We start from the raw sequence: 20,857 nt of genomic DNA on the forward strand, positions 1-20,857 counted from the left end.
CAGATCATTTGATTTTAAATGTAACCTTGTAGAGAGAACCAGGAAACTGTGAAAGGTGTTAATTTAACAGTTGCAAGTGAGGATGATAGAAGTGTTAAATTCAACAAGCTCACTGTGTTGATAGGCATTTGAAGACTCTGTGATGTCATGGCACATCGTGTTGCTGAGTCGAAACGACTACACATCAACTTGTTATGGCATCTGTATTGCATTGTATCATCGAAACAGGTCTTTCATTAGTGTGCAATGCATGGGATCCCAGGTCTGCCTTCCGAGTCGTAATTTACAACCAGTAGCACTGTCTTTGGGGTCCCGTCCTTAAAAGTCTCTCAAACAGAACACAAGTCCGAGTGAGACTTGGAAACCACAGAGCAATGAGAGCGTGCATCGTAATGATTTTGAATTGCAACTATCCTGGCTACTGCTAAGATCTGAGCTGTCCCATTGGAACCAGTAGAGGTCAGACTCTATTTTTGGATGTACGATTAAACAATGCTAAAATAAGAGACGAAGACAGACACTAAGCTCCCCAGTGATTGGCTGTACTTTATTTTTCGATCTAAATTTCCTTCCATTGACTTTGAAAAGGAAATATAAGTCAGAAGGAGAGACAAACTGATGTCTTGCATTTGTATCATTTATTGGAGAGATATGTGACTGTGAATCTGAATGATTTCCACCCAGAGATTAAACAAAACAAGCTTTATTTGAATCCATCAGAAATAAACCCAAACGTGATCTTGGTGTAGGTGATGCGTTTGTTTTCTCCTAAATGAAAAGGTGTAAATTGGATAAATATTCTCTGCCTCGGTGTGTCTGTGTCTCTCTTGAATAGAATCAACCCTTGCATTCGTGCAGCATAGTTTAATATGAGATATTCTGTAGAAGGTATAATGATCAGCTTTTAATAAGCCAACACCATATGTCACAGGTACGTCTATAATTTCCACAGGCACCTCATGTGACCCGCCTGGATGACACCCTGCCGTCCTACTACACTGTGACTCAAACGGAGAGGCGTTTAGTGTAACTGACACTGTCACTTCTCTGAAAATAATATGTCAGACTGATGAATGGGAAATGGAACTCTCCTCTTAGTAGCTCAGCCCATAAGAGATTGGAGAAAAGGCATAAAGTTGAAAACCCAAATGGCCTTGAGCAGAGCCTCCTTCTTCTCCCAAACAGAACAGAAGGAAAATGCCACTCAAAAACTATCTTTTGGTATTTGTTTCATTAGTGCACTGTCAGAAATCAAGTTTTCCAGATATAGAACGTTCAAAATACATAGAGTGTCACAGTATCATCATCAACAGGATCATCATCAACAGGATCATCATACTGTGACACTTTCTGTATTTTGAAAGTACAATATCTTGAAATCTTGACTGCTGACATGCAAAACATGTTGGGATTGTATCAACAGTGGACAAATCAAACAAATACCAATAGTTTTTGAGTGGTATTTCCTTTAAGTATTTTGCTGTATTGTGTGTATGTATGTGATATCTAGTACTGTATTTACATGATTCAAAATGCATTTCTCAATTTTCAGAGCAGGAGAAGACCAGAGTCACATTCAGACTGTCTCACTCACGAGGCAGTGCAGTGGGCTAGGGGCAGAAGCGATCATTCCTGGGACAGGACAACATTGCCTGCAACTCAAGCCTGTCAGACTACATCACATCAGAGCAAAGAGCCAGACTCGTCCTTTCATCTATCAAGGAGCTTTACCAGACTGCCTGTCACCCTCCAATCTTTCACCCTCATCCAGAAGGGCTCATTCTGGCTCTCCATCTTGTAGCAAGTGACACCTACATGCTATTGTTGATGTCTCCATTGGAGTGAAGGAGAACATTTCTCCCTAATGTTTTGTTGTTAGTGTGCGACTGCAGTTGAGACAAGGTCATCATAAGGTTTTATAGAGGGAATGTATATGAGTGTTTACAGCATAGGTGGCCTTTTCAGCTGCATTTCCCCTGCGATATCAAGGTGTAGGGTTCTGGCCAAGTCAATTCCCACTGGGCACACACTGGTTGAATCAACGTTGTTTCCACGTCATTTCAACCTTTGACCTAGGTTCTTTACCCAGTTTAGCACACTTACCATGCTTAAGTAATTGATCTTTTACATGAATGTTTACTGACATCAAACTCTTTTGGTCTGGAGGTCTTCCACATTATCATCAAACACCACCCGAACCTCAATTTCTCTCCAGACTGTTGTTTTTCCCCCAATGTCATGCCTCTAACTGTTTATGATGTAACAACAGAAGGCAGACAGCTCAGTATCACTGATCTCAAATCTGTATGTCTGGCCGTTTGTGTTTTTCCTCTTGAAAACCATGTTGATATGCAAAATGAGGAAACCTCCCTGTGGCAACTTATGCATCAACAACAGGACTTTTGGAAGAGTTCCGAAATAGAACTCCCTGTGGTCACTTGTGTCATTAGCACTTCTTTGTCACCTTGTTAGCTGCCTGCCCCCTGGCTTCCACCATACTTATGAGTGTCTCTGCAAACTGTCAGGCTCTCAGTGTATCTCTATCCATGACATTACAGCAGGACGTTTACATAGGAATGTCTAACCCACAGCTCTCCCAGATGGGGTCTGTATAGCTACATACAACATCCTGTAGCTCAGTTGGTAGATCATGGTGCTTGCAACGCCAGGGTTGTGGCTTCGATCCCCACGGGGGGGCCAGTATGAAAAATGTATGCACTCACTAACTGTAAGTCGCTCTGGATAAGAGCTAAATGACTAAAAATGTAAATACTACGTACCTATTAGATTAGATTGAATCTTGAAATGTGCATGGTGATGTCTTTGGGTGAGTCGATGCAGGCAGCTCCACTTCCTCCCTTAAGTGATGAGGCGGGGTGATGAGAGGTATCAGCACCACACACAGCACAACACTCTCCAGGGGATGTTCTGTGTGTAATATGTGTTGGTAGAACTTTGACACCATTGGTAATGAGTAGGATACATGAAAGACGCATACATTATAGTCTACATGTAAAAAGGAAATGGACAAGAGTTGTCCATATTGACCATTGAGTGTATTTGATGAAACCATGCCAGAATGGCTTTTAGCAGGGTGGTTATTTTGGGGATAATAGTAGGGTATGAATTCAGTCATCTTGAACACAGTGAAATAAATCAACAACTTAGCCAGAGCCATGTTGAACCAGACTGGCTAATATTTGTTTTACATGATTGCTGTTTAATTGATAGACAGCTGTTTAATCTGCCTGCCTCCAGGTGAAAAGCTGGTGAAATCATCACTTAGAGACACAACACAGTCATCCTCTCAGGAACTAAGTATGTTGTTGGCTAGACATGGTTCTTCTAAGGACTCTTCATGACTTTCCAGTCAATTCCTATCCAGGGGTATGTTCAGTTGGAAGAAAATGTTTTTAAACATTTTGTGACAGGGAGGTACTATCTGAACTTGACCAATAAGAAATGATCCTTTTTGTTTTGCTATGGTGTGCCCTACTGAACATGACCCAGGTCTACACACATCCACCATCACTCACCTCCCATGATAGATTGCATTTGGATGACTGATTCAGCATTATTTGGGTTTTCTGACATTTATTGATTTCTTGTTTGAAGTTTTTTGATTATTTGTGTACTTGTTTGACGTTTTACTGCACTGTTAGGAGCTACTAACACAAGCATTTTGCGGCACCCACTATATATATATATAAAAATTATCCTTAATTTAATCAGGTAAGCCAGTTGAGAACAAGTTCTCAGTTACAACTGCGACCTGGCCAAGATAAAGCAAAGCAGTGCGATAAAAACAACAACACAGAGTTACATATGGGGTAAAACAAAACATAAAGTCAAAAATACAACAGAAAATATATATAGAGTGTGTGCAAATGTAGCAAGTTATGGAGGTAAGGCAATAAATAGGCTATAGTGCAAAATAATTACAATTAGTATTAACACACGGAATAATAGATGTGCAAGAGATGATGTGCAAATAGAGATACTGGGGTGCAAATGAGCAAAATAAATAACAATATGGGGATGAGGTAGTTGGGTGGGCTAATTTCAGATGGGCTGTGTACAGGTGCAGTGATCGGTAAGGTGCTCTGACAACTGATGCTTAAAGTTAGTGAGGGAGATAAGAGTCTCCAGCTTCAGAGATTTTTGCAATTCGTTCCAGTCATTGGCAGCAGAGAACTGGAAGGAATGGCGGCCAAAGGAGGTGTTGGCTTTGGGGATGACCAGTGAGATATACCTGCTGGAGCGCATACTACTATATAACATCTGCTAAACTGTGTACGCGACCAATAAACTTGGTTTGATTTGATGATACGTCACAATGAACTCTCTCTCTCTCTCTCTCTCTCTCTCTCTCTCTCTCTCTCGCTCTCTCTCTCTCTCTCTTTCCTACAACTTAAACACCACATCCATCTATCATGCTCTTTAGCCAATGACAGCCCGTTGTAGAAAGGGAATACGAGGACAGCATTGCAACAGCATCTGGGAATATACAGTGCATTCTGAAAGTATTCAGACCCATTAACTTTTTCTACATTTTGTTACGTTATAGCCTTATTCTAAAACAGATTAAATTGTTTTCCCCCTTATCAATCTACACACAATACCCCATAATGACAAAGCAAAAATAGGTTTTTAGACATTTTTGCAAATTTTGCTTAGGGTAGTTGTCCTGTTGGAAGGTGAACCTTCGCCCCAGTCTGAGGTCCTGAGTGCTCTGGAGCAGGTTATCGTCAAGGATCTCTCTGTACTCTCTGCTCCGTTCATCTTTCCCTCGATCCTGACTAGTCTCCCAGTCCCTGCCGCTGAAAAACTTCCCTGCAGCATGATGCGGCAACCACCATACTTCAGTTCAATCTTGGTTTCATCAGACCAGAGAATCTTGTTTCTCATGGTCTGGGAGTCCTTTAGGTGCCTTTTGGCAAACTTCAAGTGCCTTTTACTGAAGAGTGGTTCTGTCTGGCCAATCTACCATAAAGGTCTGATTGGTGGCGTGCTGCAGACATGGTTGTCCTTCTGGAAAGTTCTCCCATCTCCACAGAGGAACTCTGGAGTGACCATCAGGTTCTTGGTCACCTCCCTGAACAAGGCCCATGCACTGTCAACTGTGGGACCTTATATATAGACAGGTACGTGCCTTTCCAAATCATGTCCAATCAATTGAATTTACCACAGGTGGACTCCAATCAAGTTGTAGAAACATCTCAAGGATGATCACTGGAAACAGGTTGCACCTGAGCTCAATTTCAAGTATCATAGTAAAGGGTCTGAATACTTATGTAAATATGGTATTTCTGTTTTTATTTATTTATTTAATTCTAAAAACCTTTTTTCGCTTCGTCATTATGGAGTATTGTGTGTAGATTGATGAGGAAAAAATAAATGTAATCCATTTTAGAATAATGCTGTAACGTAACAAAATGTGGAAAACGTCAAGGGGTCTGAATACTTTCCGAATGCACTGTAGATGGACCACAGCAGTCACCTAATAGTAATATGCCCCTCATTAGAGGTCTAATGATTACAGCAATCTTATTCAGTTTCTACAGATGACAACATATTGTATATCTGAGAAGTTAAAAGCTTTAGCTGAAGTCCATTTGCTTGTTTTATTATTACATTACTGGATGTACAAGTTTTCACTGCACCAGCAAAACCCTTGTCCCAATCTCATGTATATTGTATAATGTATATTGTACTGTAACTCCCTCACAGGCTATATTGGTCCGCTAATACAGCACTATTAAAGGCCCAGTGTACTTCTTTTGTGAAAAAGAAGGGGGTGTTGCAGCATCCTCAGCACCCCTACTTCCAGCGGCTATGTTCACACCCACCATTTCCAACCAGAGACAAACAGGCATATGTGACCTATGGGTTTGTAATGCTTGAATGTATGTATGGAAAAAGCCTCTATTCCCCCACATAAAAAAATACTATAGGATGCTATGGTATAAATTCTATAGTATAGTCACTATAGTGTTTTTGCATACTTTAATGTAGTATTCACAAAAATCTAAAATATATAGAATTTGCTAAAGTATGTAAAAACAATGAGGTGAATACTGTAGTATTTACTGTAGCCTTTACTGTAATATTTACTGTGGTATACTGTAGTATACTGTACTATTTACAGTTAACTATAGTATAAATACTGTAGTAAAATAAAACTGTAGTATATACTACAGTAACTAATGTAGAGTTTTAGCAGATTGGAGTATACTGCAATATTTACTATAGTGTTTTTGTGGATTGTACTATACTGTAGTACTTACTGTAGTGATTTTTCGGACATTACTCTAGCATTTACTATAGTGTTTTGTTTTATTATCTTTGACATAGAAGTGGAGGCTTTCTACCTACTGGAGAAATACTAAAATAGCACATTTTCCATAACCTGTAGGTAGGACTGGGGTCTGAATGGATAGTTTCCTATAACCTGTAGGGAATACAATATATGGTCTAGACTTACCATGTAGGTTCCTCACGTCTGGGTGGCACAAATTGCGATATGGGTAAGGGGAATGGGCAGTGTTTATGCAAATTAAATACTGTAGTATTTACTATAGTTTAAAAAGTGTAGTGTTTTTGCAGACTGTAGTTTTCTTTCTGACATTACTGTAGTATTTACTACAGTGTTGTCTTTGCGGATAATACTGTAGTATTTACTATAATATTCTACAGTATACTACAACATTCTATAGTAAGTAGTACACATGATTGAGGGATACTGCAGTGTGTACTATAGTTTTCTACACTATACTACAGTTTACTATATAATTATATAGTAAGTACTGTAGTATTCTAGAGTAAACTGTAGTATTTTTACATGTGGGCCTCTGTGGGTTATTTTATGAGAACCAATAGTCATTACCTTTACCCCAACCTTAAACCTTAACCACATTCCTAACCTCAACCCTAACTAAACGAAATCTAAACAAACCTGTGGCCTCAGGTAGTAGAACGGGCAGATTATTATCACCTCCTTTGTCAAATAGGCACTAACCTTGTGGAGATTGAGCAAATAAGGATCATCACCATAAGATGTTGAAGTAAAGCCTTAAGGAAAACATTAAATGTGTGAAGGAAAATCACACATTTCAGTCTTGACTCTGATGATAGAATTTATAACTGAGGAGTATTTTCGCTAGCGCTAGTGTTGGTTGGCAGGTTGTCATTCTAACCTGCAGCGTTGGTCCATAAGACTCAGCCATGCTGTGGTCCAGTGTTGCTCAGATGGTAGTACATGGTGCTTGCAACGCCAGGGTTATGGGTTCGTTTACCACGGGGGACCAGTACGAAAAAGCTCGAAAATATATGCACACACTACTGTAAGTTGCTCTGGATAAGAGCCTCTGCTCAATTACTAAAATGTAATGTAATATTTGAAAAAACATTCAATGAGACATACTGTAAAATAATATTTATTGGTACATGAGGACAAAATATAATGCACTATTGGCCTAATGCTGTAAAATAAAACACAACTCTGGACTCTGAATATACCGAAGACTGGTTTTGTATGTTTGATTCTATCTCTGTGCATTTGATCTTAGCTACATATAGGCTACTTCTCCACATAAGGTGTTACTATTGAGTAAAACAAACTGCTGCATAAAGTCATCTTGCCACATTCAATCAAACGACCTCAACTGCTATATAGCCTATTTATCCTATATATTATTAGTAGTTAGAAGACCATTAAAAGCACCCTGCTCTCCAAAGGAAATGAGAGAGCGAAATAAACGATGAAGTTCTGTTTGGACCTCAATTGGAGGTAGAGTCATGGATAGCCTAAAACTTGTCAGGCTATTTAATCTGGATACAAAATGAATCCAGAGAAGGTGCTGTACTTGTTGTTGTTGCCTCCGTGTGCTTTGCCACCGTCCAGTTTGACATAAATCTCGTCTCCAGAGTCCAGGTGTAGAACCACGCTGTTACTTGCGTAATCGTAGTTCTGGTCTGCATCCTGTGCAATAGCACTTGCCCGAACCTGTGTAATGGAATGGATACACAAAATAAGTATTTTCCTCATTAACTTTATATTTTCTGGTTATTTGATTTCGTCACTTATGGTCAGACAAATCCCTCCACTACCACTTTGTCGATTGGGTCATATTATGTCACTTGGGACACCACTTTGGACATTTCGTCAGTTATGGTCAGACAAATTCCTCCACTACAACTTCGTAGAATAGGTTTTATTATGTCACTTTGGACATCACAGTAGGGGGAACAAGGGCTTAATCAGCTAAAAGTTTAAGCCTTTCTTTACATTTAAGTCATTTAGCAGACGCTCTTATCCAGAGCGACTTACAGTTAGTGAGTGCACAGATTTTATTTTATTTTATCCTGGCCACCCGTGGGAATCGAACCCACAACCCTGGCGTTGCAAGCGCCATGCTCTACCAACTGAGCTACACGGGAGCTTTACTGTGGTAATCTCATGTATAGCCTGCCCGATTTAACTGAGTTCACCATGGCTAAGCAGATGCTAAGGGGCCTTAATGTCCTACTATAAAGCCGAAAAGTGCACTAGCCAAAATATATATAAAGTGAGTGCGTTAAATTAGTGCGTAAAGTATACGTTTTTCTCCATACCCTTTGGGTTTTTGCATGCATTTATAGTATTTTTAAGACATAAATTGTTTTCAAATAAATTCTTGAATGAGAAAACAATATTTTCGTATATGCTAATTGGATGAAATCATGTTTACCTGTCCGTTTTTGCACAAGTCTGCCCACATGCTTGTCCCGTCGCCGCCTCGCATTAACACATGGTATGTGAAAAAATAAATTCCGGACACTTGGCAAGTGAACTTGCCATTGGTTGGGTCGTATTGATTTCCCAAGTTTGTGACAACATCGTCGAATTTAAGCACCTCATATCCTTCGTGTGGGTTCTTCAACCCGACATAGAACGCAACCTTAGAGTCACTGAGTGCCGTGTTAACCTCGTCCATGTCCGTTTTGGTCTTTGCAGTCCCTGACGTTACCGCGGGGTAACCAGCTTTCCCGGAATCTCCCCTGTCTCCAGGTGGTCCTCTTGGGCCTGGAGGTCCTGGTTCTCCCGGTGGACCTCTTGGTCCCGGTTTCCCAGGTCGCCCCATTTCACCTTTGGAGCCTTGCGCCATTGGCGGCGGCGGAATAGCATTCAGGTCCTGCATGAGCTCCATGGCCGTGGCGCTGGCGGGTTTTGAACTGTATGGATCACAGATCATTCGACAGGTGCCCATCATCTCATAGTGAGCCGAAGTCTTGGTACTTTGCACAAGCAGTGGTATTGCTATGATAAGGGCCAACACCATGACGATGCCAACCACAGCGGCCACAAGTCGCTTCCTCTGGACTATCCGAGAAGCAAGCGATAGAAAGTCAGCTGAGCTTGGAGGAGTAATAGTGGAAGGTTTGCGTGCGTAATTAGAAGGAAAAAAACAGACACAAAATATATTTTCTTCCTCAATGAAACGATTCTATTTTGTTTTGTCCATAACCCTTAGGCAGTCGTGCCAGTATCATAACTGCCTCACAGAGCAGACAGACGAAAGGTACACATCTTGGCATGAATGGGCGCGCGCTGGTTCTCAGCGCTGAGTTGGAGCGCTCCCATTCTATTCCAGTCCTACGGGGGTCGCTGACGTAACACATGCGGAGTAAAGCCTTTTGCAATTTGGATTAAGATCGAAACAATAATCGGGCAATCTTTATGTATGAATTACAAATCCTCATATTACAACAAGGAGCATATGGAATTAGAAAGCATTAAACACTTTTGATCCATTTATATTTTGAAACATGCACACCATGTGGTTGTACAGAACGTGTCCCCATATAATTAAATAGAACAGAATAGCCATTATTTTGCTGAAACGAAAGGCTCTGTGTATGGTGCAGTAGCTGTCCTTTCAGCACCACTCCCAATCATTAGGACGCTGGCGCCCAACTGGAAATCCACATGCATCAAAACATTTAGCCTATGTATCAATGCGCTTTAAAAGCAACATAACAATTTAGTAATTTTGCTGTAGGCCTATCTAATATTTGTTTCATTAAATATTAGTTCGTCACCTCCCCTTTGTAACAAATGGCATACCCCAAACCATCCAAGTCAACCTACATTTACATTCACACATTCTTGTATTCTGTCTTCAATCTCTAAGAAAGTGACGGTTTCATGACTGAAACAAATCTGTTAATCCTTATTTACATTTACATTTACGTCATTTAGCAGACGCTCTTATCCAGAGCGACTTACAAATTGGTGCATTCACCCTATAGCCAGTGTGATAACCACTTTACAATATATATATATTTTTTTTTTTTTTTTTTTTATATTTTAGGGGGGGGGGGGGGGGTAGAAGGATTACTTTATCCTATCCCAGGTATTCCTTAAAGAGGTGGGGTTTCAAATGTCTCCGGAAGGTGGTGAGTGACTCCGCTGTCCTGGCGTCGTGAGGGAGCTTGTTCCACCATTGGGGTGCCAGAGCAGCGAACAGTTTTGAACTGTGCTTCCGCAGAGGAAGGGGAGCCAGCAGGCCAGAGGTGGATGAACGCAATGCCCTCGTATGGGTGTAGGGACTGATCAGAGCCTGAAGGTACAGAGGTGCCGATCCCCTCACAGCTCCATAGGCAAGCACCATGGTCTTGTAACAGATGCGGGCTTCAACTGGAAACCAGTGGAGTGTGCGGAGGAGCGGGGCGACGTGAAAGAACTTGGGAAGGTTGAACACCAGACGGGCTGCGGCATTCTGGATGAGTTGTAGGGGTTTAATGGCACAGGCAGGGAGCCCAGCCTCATGTTCTAGAGCTGGGGTTTAACATCTACCACCCTGTCTCAGCAGCTAAGAAATCAGCTAACAGCAAAGCTAACATTTATTCGCGGTCATCCCTTGTGATTGAGTCTGTCATTATAAGCTACCAATAGACACTGGTAATGCAGACAGACTAAACATTTCCTATGCACGTTCCCTATGCGTGTTCCCTATAGGTGTTCCCATAAATAGAACAGAATAGTAATTTAATGTGTTGCTGTGTGTTCCCTTGAAACCTATTTTGTCTTGTTGGCTAGGCCTAGGCTACTAGTGGAACATTTGCGGGAAATATTTAGAAACAATCAATCGAGACAAATGTGAGTGACCAAAACTTTACGATAAATTGTTTATTGATTTTCAATTATAAACAAACACAAGGAAGTGGCCAAATATTTGACTCAAATGAACAACCCGTCCCATGTCAATAGTGGTCGCGTGCAGTGTAATTACTTACATTATGACTCAAAGTAGAGTTAAAACATTTACAGAATGAGCTACAGAATCTCTGTGAGTTCCAATCTGACGATTAGTATTGTGACGTTATCTAGCCTATAAATAACCCTGAGCAATCGATTTTCGTTTATTAGTAGCAACGAATTGTTTCTGGAGACTACTACTTGGATCACTCTTTGAAACCATTACGGTCTGTTGTTCCGGATGTTGGAGACCTTACCGTAAATTTTACCGGAGATGTTGGATGGTGCGTCTGTGTTGAAGATTGGCTAACCATGGATCCAGCAACTATGGATCCATATAATGTGAGTAATCAAACACCTCACTCTGGAGCAGGGCGGTAGCGAGTAGCATATTTAGCTCTGGTTCAGGGCGGTAGTGTGAGTTTCTCCACACTATCACCATTGACCAGAGTTAGCAAGTACCCAGTGATTTTTGTTGTTGTTGATTTCAAGTTGAATTCACCTTAGTTGACAACTCAACCAAACTGAATTCCAAACTAGATGTTGAAATTATGTCTGTGCCCAGTGGGTTACTTAAGCAATAAGGCCAGAGGGGGTCTTGTATATGGCCAATATACCAAGGCTAAGGGCTGTTCTTATGCACGACGCAAAAGCACAACGCAACGTGGAGTGCCTGGACACAGCCCTCAGCCATGGTATATTGGCCATATATCACAAACCCCAGAGGTGCCTTATTGCTATTATAAACTGGTTACCAACGTAATTAGAGTAGAAAAAATACGTGTTTTGTCATACCCATGGTATACGGTCTGATATACCACGGCTGTCAGCCAATCAGCATTCAGGGCTCAAACCACCCAGTTTATAATGTTCTTTATGTAACGTATTTCTCCAGGAAGTTCTGGCAACATTCAATACGTTTTCTTTTGGTCCATGGAATGTCAGTAGTATGATGTTACAGTCAGAAGATTCCAGGGACATAGGTCTAGGACTGGAAACGTTCCAGTTTGGTCCCCGTTTGGGATCAGGAGTTTTTCAAGATATTCCCAACGTTAGCTGTTTGGTTCCTTAAAACTAGAACCCTTAGTTGCTACATCCATTGTTGGACTTATTAATTAACCTCTACGGCAACTGGTTTGATACATTCACCTCTCTGAAGGTAAATAATGTGCGTTACATTCAGTAATCTTGCTCTGATTAATCTAAATTGTTCCTAAACAGCATTATTATATTGTGGCCTTTCTCTTGCATTTCAAAGATGATGGAACAAAAAAATATATAGAAAACACATGTTTTTTTGTTTGTATTATCTTTTACCAGATCTAATGTGTTATATTCTCCTACATTCATTTCACATTTTCACAAACTTCAAAGTGTTTCCTTTAAAATGGTATCAAGAATATGCATATCCTTGCTTCAGGTCCTGAGCTACAGGCATTTAGATTTGGGTATGTCATTTTAGGCAAAAGAAAGTGTACGATCCTTAAGAGGTTAATGATATATACCCATTTGATTCTTGAAGAATATAATTATAAATGCCTCATGATCTTAATTCAACTGTCATATGTACCCCATCAGAACCCAAAATAGAAGCTTGTTTTACTCCAATGTGTGTAAACAATGTAAATGTAATGAAAACAACACTGTATAACCTTAAAACATGGTTAAAACTGTAATTTTGATATCATGGATGGCCAGCTCTGTCTGAATTTGAGAGTGGTTATATTTCTCCAGGCCCATCCCTTAGTTTTTTACCAAAAGAGAGGTGGGGTGCCCACTTTGTTATTGTTTCAATTAAGGATTCTAGCTTTAAAAGGTCTCGGTATAATGTTTTCTCCAATACATTCTGAGAACATTAAAAGGGATTCAATTTATACTGTACCTTCCAGCTTTTTTGCTTTGATAACAGGTTTTGCTCTTTAAAGTTGTTCTCACCTGACTGTCTCCATGTTGATTATGTTGTTAAGGCTGATGCAGACGGGTTTTACGTGGCCGATGATTATGGATATTTCCACTGGAATGAAGAACATGGCCATTGGGGTAAGCATTTCACACCTCTGTTGGGTCTTGGTTTAATCATTGTATTACCATTCCTTTATGGAAATGAGAGGATCAAGCTTCTGCTCTCATTCTTTTTACAGAGAGGTGGACCCTAAACAACAACGAGTACAACTATGAGTATGCGTACAAGTATGACCAGGATCAACCTGGTCAAGGGGCCAAATGGGAAATAGAGGCTGGTTCTTCTCAGATTGTCGATGCTCCTGCCCATCTCCCCCTCCCTACTTCCTCTGATCTCCCTCAGCAGAGCCCACAGGACCAGCCTGGATTCCTCGCAGCATCCCCTTGGCCTCTTGCAAAGTAAGCACTTTGTTCGTTAACACAGCATTGACATCTGCACAGCTACACAATCCACCAGATACATTCATTTTGGGATTTGGAGTGCTATGATTACACTGCCTTTACAGTGAAGTTGATTGAGATGTTGGACCAATGTAATGGAGTTTCAGATTACCTGGATTACCCAGAGTACCTAGATTGAGTTCAGATCTGAAATATAAAGACTGTTTCGTATCCACGGTATGAAGCCTCTTTCCACACATTCTAAACAACCTGGTGTGTTTCCTCTCCTGTAGCGTTGGGGAGGAGATGATTGAGATTGCATGGCAGAAGTGTCAGGAGTACCAATCTAAGTTCTTCATGTGGTATTGTGTTACCCTGTTGTTCTCACAGAGTAGGGCACAGGTATGTTTATTCGTTGGATGAGACAGCAGAGTTAGAATGAATGATGAGGGAGGGGATGATTATTATGGTTTGCATATTCATAAGTAAGCAAACAGATATGTTTTAGGCCATGCGTCTATTACATTGTAATTGATTATATGTTGTTTCTGGACTAAACTTCTCTTTCTATACCACTATCTATAGCCCATCTCTCCACCAGTGAAGCCCATCGTGGCTGAGCTGCCCATCTCTCCACCAGTGAAGCCCATCGTGGCTGAGCTGCCCATCTCTCCACCAGTGAAGCCCATCATGGTTGAGCTTCCCATCTCTCCACCAGTGAAGCCCATTGTGGTTGAGCTGCCCATCTCTCCACCAGTGAAGCCCATCGTGGCTGAGCTGCCCATCTCTCCACCAGTGAAGCCCATCGTGGCTGAGCTGCCCATCTCTCCACCAGTGAAGCCCATCATGGTTGAGCTTCCCATCTCTCGACCAGTGAAGCCCATCGTGGCTGAGCTGCCCATCTCTCCACCAGTGAAGCCCATCATGGTTGAGCTTCCCATCTCTCCACCAGTGAAGCCCATCATGGTTGAGCTTCCCATCTCTCCACCAGTGAAGCCCATCGTGGCTGAGCTGCCCATCTCTCCACTAGTGAAGCCTGTCATATTTGAGCTTCCCATCTCTCCACCAGTGAAGCCCATCGTGGCTGAGCTGCCCATCTCTCCACCAGTGAAGCCTGTCATGGTTGAGCTTCCCATCTCTCCACCAGTGAAGCCCATTGTGGTTGAGCTGCCCATCTCTCCACCAGTGAAGCCCATCGTGGCTGAGCTGCCCATCTCTCCACCAGTGAAGCCCATCATGGTTGAGCTTCCCATCTCTCCACCAGTGAAGCCCATCGTGGCTGAGCTGCCCATCTCTCCACCAGTGAAGCCCATCATGGTTGAGCTTCCCATCTCTCCACCAGTGAAGCCCATCTTGGTTGAGCTTCCCATCTCTCCACCAGTGAAGCCCATCGTGGCTGAGCTGCCCATCTCTCCACCAGTGAAGCCCATCATGGTTGAGCTTCCCATCTCTCCACCAGTGAAGCCCATTGTGGTTGAGCTGCCCATCTCTCCACCAGTGAAGCCCATCGTGGCTGAGCTGCCCATCTCTCCACCAGTGAAGCCCATCATGGTTGAGCTTCCCATCTCTCCACCAGTGAAGCCCATCGTGGTTGAGCTTCCCATCTCTCCACCAGTGAAGCCAATCATGGGTGAGCTTCCCATCTCTCCACCAGTGAAGCCCATAATGGTTGAGCTTCCCATCTCTCCACCAGTGAAGCCCATTGTAGCTGAGCTGCCCATCTCTCCACTAGTGAAGCCCGTCATGTTTGAGCTTCCCATCTCTCCACCAGTGAAGCCCATCGTGGCTGAGCTGCCCATCTCTCCAATTATGAAGCATGTCATGTTTGAGCTGAAGGGTCTGCTGAAGCAACATAAAAAAAGACAAACACAGACCAAAACTACTCCACCTCCTCCCTGCCTATCGGATTATTTCCCTCCGCCACAGGGTTGCCAAAGGGCCCAGAATTGGTTTGATTCACCTCCACCACAGGGTTGCCAAAGGGCCCAGAATGTCTTCCATTCACCTCCACCACAGGGTTTCCAAAGGGCCAAGGATTTCAAATATTCAGGTTATCCAGGTACAACTACCAAAGCTGGGCCTGGAATATCAGACACTGCCCTGGCTCACATTCTCAGACCTCTCTCACCGATGTGTGTGCCGGAAGGTAAGTGACCTTTTGGATAGTAAATATCCTCTCTACTCTTGTAACAAGCCTGATTGGGCTGGTGAGCAAAATAATGTCCACCATTGACTACTCTATATCCTAACAGGGTTCAGACTTCAATTAATGTTTTTTTTCTCTAGCACATGGTTTACATTTAGTTAACAATTGATTAAGACTCTCCTGAATTGTGTTCAGATTATGGTGAATCGGACTCTGTTGGGATCACATGTCCACCCCTGGGACTTCTACGTTTGTTGACTCTTCCCCTGGACATTTTAAGGCTTTTTTTAGGTACTACATGATTTTATCCAGCTCACCTTTTTGCCACAACAATCCAAATTAATCTATTTTAGTCAATGTAATTCTGAGGTTGATATATGTGCACCTTTTCAACAGTAAACTATGTTTGTGGTAAGGGATGTCACTAATTTTCTCTTTCTCACATAGGCTATTTTGCCAGAAAAAAAGGATGCAGTGGAGCATAGCATACTTAGAAAAAATTAATAAACTCAAGCATCTTGTGCTTATAATACTTCTTATAAAATCCAATGAGACAAAGTTTGCTTATGCCTGTTATTTATTCATTGTAACTACAGTAGATGTTAAACCAGCACTCCCACACTATCAGTCCATTGGATACCAAAGATACCAAAATTATGTGTGAATCCGTAGCCAGTTTAAATGTTTGTATTTCTGTGATATTGGTAGGTTTTTCTAAGAGGAATAAACCCACACAAATAAGGTGATGGACATCCCATATCAAGATTACATTGCCCACATAATTGATGTCCTGCTTTTCCCACTATTGCATGTGAAAACATAATTTCTCTATCTCAGACACGAAAAGAGTGATTCAACCTAACACTATCAGAGTCCCATTGTTGATAGACTAACACGTGGAGGACGTGAGCTGATGCTGGCTGCTGGCACAATGTCAGATCCAGACATATCCCTTAGGAGGTGGGTGGACTTGAGCTATCATTTCATCAGCAACAGGCCTGGCTATCTCCAAGACAGATTCAATCACATGTTATCACTTTAGCTATCTGGATTATCTCGCTAATCTCAAAATCCAAAATGATATAGTAACAGGTCACTGAAAACGTACACATAAAGAGATTAGTGGTCATCAAAGTATGTAGGTTTGCATTAGAGTAATTTCAAGTCCAGATCAAACAGTTCCTCAAAGAGAAGGACAACATGACATGGTTGACCCACATCAGAGTAACTGCATAACTCAAGGCGATGTAGAGTTTCTGAGTGGCCAAAGACATGGCAAGCTGTTGTGTTTGAAAAGGAAAGGAATCTCCGGTACACTGGTTCTCGTATGATCCACAATTTGTATAATGGATCTCAAAACTCCCCTCTGTTTTCTATATATAGCATCCATTACATTTCAATCAATCAAAGAAATACACCAAACCACTCACATAAGAATACAAGTAAAATGTATGAGCTTTTATCTGAGGATCAATTGTATATTAAGTTGGACCTGTTTCATTTAGCACAAGTGAAACCAAACTCTTATCTGTGCTCCATCCAGTTCAGTAGAAACACATTTGTTTCCATCAACAAAGGATAAATGCTTACTGCCTCATTACTCACATGGCTGCTGATGTGACCTTTCCCAGGGATTTGTACAATACACCTTTGGGCGATAACAAAACAAGGGAAAGAGGACGGGATGGTGCACCACTATCCATGCTATGGAGGTCATTGCAATGAACTGCTGCCCTGTGATACAGTCATTAGGTACAATGTCCCTAATCACACAACTCGTCAGGAGGATGCTATGTTTTCAGATGCCAATGGAGGTAGAGGACTCAATCAAACGTCACATAGCCCAGCATATCCAACCTTAGTTAGGAACATGCAGAATATTTTTGTAAATTTTTATTTCACCTTTATTTGACCTGGTAAGCCAGTTGAGAACAAGTTCTCATTTACAACTGCGAACTGGCCAAGATAAAGCAAAGCAGTGCGATAAAAACAACAACAGAGTTACATATGGGGTAAAACAAAACATAAAGTCAAAAATACAACAGAAAATATATATACAGTGTGTGCAAATGTAGCAAGTTATGGAGGTAAGGCAATAAATAGGCTATAGTGCAAAATAATTACAATTAGTATTAACACTGGAATGATAGATGTGCAAGAGATGATGTGCAAATAGAGATACTGGGGTGCAAATGAGCAAAATAAACAATATGGGGATGAGGTAGCTGGGTGGGCTAATTTCAGATGGGCTGTGTACAGGTGCAGTGATCGGTAAGGTGCTCTGACAACTGATGCTTAAAGTTAGTGAGGGAGATAAGAGTCTCCAGCTTCAGAGATTTTTGCAATTCGTTTCAGTCATTGGCAGCAGAGAACTGGAAGGAATGGCGGCCAAAGGAGGTGTTGGCTTTGGGGATGACCAGTGAGATATACCTGCTGGAGCGCATACTACGGGTGGGTGTTGCTATGGTGACCAATGAGCTAAGATAAGGCGGGGATTTGCCTAGCAGTGATTTATAGATGATCTGGACCCAGTGGGTTTGGCGACGAATATGTAGTGAGGACCAGCCAACAAGAGCGTACAGGTCACAGTGGGGGGTAGTATATGGGGCTTTGGTGCCAAAATGGATGGCACTGTGATAGACTACATCCAATTTGCTGAGTAGAGTGTTGGAGGCTATTTTGTAAATTACATCGCCGAAGTCAAGGATCGGTAGGATAGTCAGTTTTACGAGGGCATGTTTGGCAGCATGAGTGAAGGAGGCTTTGTTGCGAAATAGGAAGCGATTCTAGATTTAACTTTGGATTGGAGATTCTTAATGTGAGTCTGGAAGGAGAGTTTACAGTCTAACCAGACTCTAGGTCAGACCCGTCGAGAGTAGTGATTCTAGTCGGGTGGGCGGGTGCCAGCAGCGTTCGATTGAAGAGTATGCATTTAGTTTTACTAGTGTTTAAGAGCAGTTGGAGGCTACTGAAGGAGTGTTGTATGGCATTGAAGCTCATTTAGAGGTTTGTTAACACAGTGTCCAATGAAGGGCCAGATGTATACAAAATGGTGTCGTCTGTGTAGAGGTGGAACTGAGAGTCACCAGCAGCAAGAGCGACATCATTGATATACACGGAGAAAAGAGTCGGCCCAAGAATTGAACCCTGTGGCACCCCCATAGAGACTGCCATAGGTCCAGACAACAGGCCCTCCGATTTGACACATTGAACTATATCTGAGAAGTAGTTGGTGAATAATAATAACTGGTACAATGCAATACATTTTTTGAAATTATGTGATTCAAATGAGCAATGCCCATTGAAATATCATCAGCAAAATTTCAGCAAAATTAAAGATCGAATCCCAGCTAAACACAGCATTTGACATTGATCTGCGCCACTCTCTGTGTATGTGTCCGATTTTGAAGCACCAAAGTGTTCCATTGTCTACACATTGAACATGCGTTGCTACTGCTGGCTATAAATGTCTGCTCCCAGGCTCCAACTCTAGCCTGACCCAGTTCTCCAGCCCAGTCTGCGTTATCTGATGCAGTAAGACTGGACTCACAGAGTCATGGTCCCCTGGGCTGCATTAGTGCCCACTGCCCAGCTCATAATGAAAAGATTTGGGCAGTGGTTGACATGGTGCCAGTGGATGACGTGGAGGAAGGTTTTTAGACTTGGCTGGATTTCTGTTGACCTTTGACCCTAGAGGTCACAGAGTGACCGGTAGTCCCTTGTTCTGTTACAAATCAAATCTTTACATTAAAAACTTAAAACATGTTGTAGAAGATAAATAACTTAACACCTCACTATAAGCAAACTGAATGTGACAATGGTTATCTGCTGCTGGTAGGCAAATGCATTATTCTCCCCAATTGGTAGTTACAGTCTTGTCCCATCGCTGCAACTCCCGTACGGACTCGAGAGAGAGGTGAAGGTCCATTGCCACACATCCTCCGAAACACGACCCCGCCAAGCCGCTCTGCTTCTTGACACACTGCTCACTTAACCCGGAAGCCAGCCGCACCAATGTGTCGGCGGGAAACACCGTACAACTGGCGACCGATGTCAGCGTGCATGCGCCCAGCCCGCCGCAAGGAGTTGCTAGAGCACAACGGGACAAGGACATCCCGGCCGACCAAACCATCCCCTAACCAGGATGACGCTGAGCCAATTGTGCGCCACCTCATGGGTCTCCCGGTCGCAGCCAACTGCGACACAGCCTGGGATCAGGGACGGCCTGTTCAATAGGGCGATATGGGCGACGCACTGCCAAACGGGAAAAGGAAGGGATTTTTTTTCTAATCAATTATATCACGGCAACAGTAGTTATCAGTGTTGTAATCTGATCTGACTGCCACTAAATGTCAAATCAGGCTAAAGTCGTGCTTCAAATGGCCCCGCCCGTTTTTGGGCGATTTCAGTCAGGTTGAAAATCGCCCAGAAGTCTCTCATAGCCTGTCATGTAAAATCTATTTTTTTCAAATTTCAAAGCTTTCAATACATTCTCTATGGGTGTCTGTGGGCTTGCACTTACGCGCTTTCGTCATACGTGACGTAACCATGAACGTAACTAAGCAAATAGCGGCTAGCAGCGTCTCTTTGCGACCTGCAGTGTGGCGTTATTTTATGTTTTTAATTTGTACACTTAGTGGCGTTATTTTATGTTTTTAATTTGTACACTTAGTTTACAAACATTCTGCCAACCATGGATTTCGAGTGGTGGGTTTTGGACTGATCTTGTTGATCGTGTACATACCCGCTACGAACGGACTAAATAATGAAAACGTTGCTGGCAGCGGAATCCAATACAGCTGGGAGACTTGGCTGGATGACAGAGTCCCGGACAGAGAAGTGGAGCCGGCCGGCTTCACCCTGGTCGGAGCGGACCTCGATCTGACAGTCACAGGGAAAATCGATCCTGGTAAGAGAGCGACTCTGTACCCCCGAGCCCTGACATTGAACTGCTTTCTGTGTCACTGTGACCTTACTATCTGCCCCGTGAGTTCCCCCAATTGTTTGTTACCGTTGTGTACTGTTGATAATCACAAGTTTACTGGAGAACTGAGACCAAGTAGAGACTTTGGACAGGGTGGATATGGTATAATAAAGGCAGTTTATTCAGAGGTAAAGATATCTGGAAT

General features: G+C 42.3%; 1 protein-coding gene across 1 annotated transcript; it reads right to left on the minus strand.

Annotated features, from left to right (window-relative positions):
• Positions 1 to 7,825: 7,825 nt before the first annotated feature.
• Positions 7,826 to 9,320, minus strand: LOC311117018 (complement C1q-like protein 2; the record flags this gene model as incomplete). Its single annotated transcript, XM_084192019.1, has 2 exons — positions 7,826 to 8,005; positions 8,730 to 9,320. 2 exons carry the CDS (start codon positions 9,318 to 9,320, stop codon positions 7,826 to 7,828), a joined length of 771 nt encoding a protein of 256 aa, XP_084048145.1.
• Positions 9,321 to 20,857: the final 11,537 nt, after the last annotated feature.

The sequence above is a fragment of the Coregonus lavaretus genome (assembly GCF_964263955.1).
Source record: "Coregonus lavaretus genome assembly, contig: HAP1_SCAFFOLD_941, whole genome shotgun sequence".
Taxonomy (NCBI): domain Eukaryota; kingdom Metazoa; phylum Chordata; class Actinopteri; order Salmoniformes; family Salmonidae; genus Coregonus; species Coregonus lavaretus.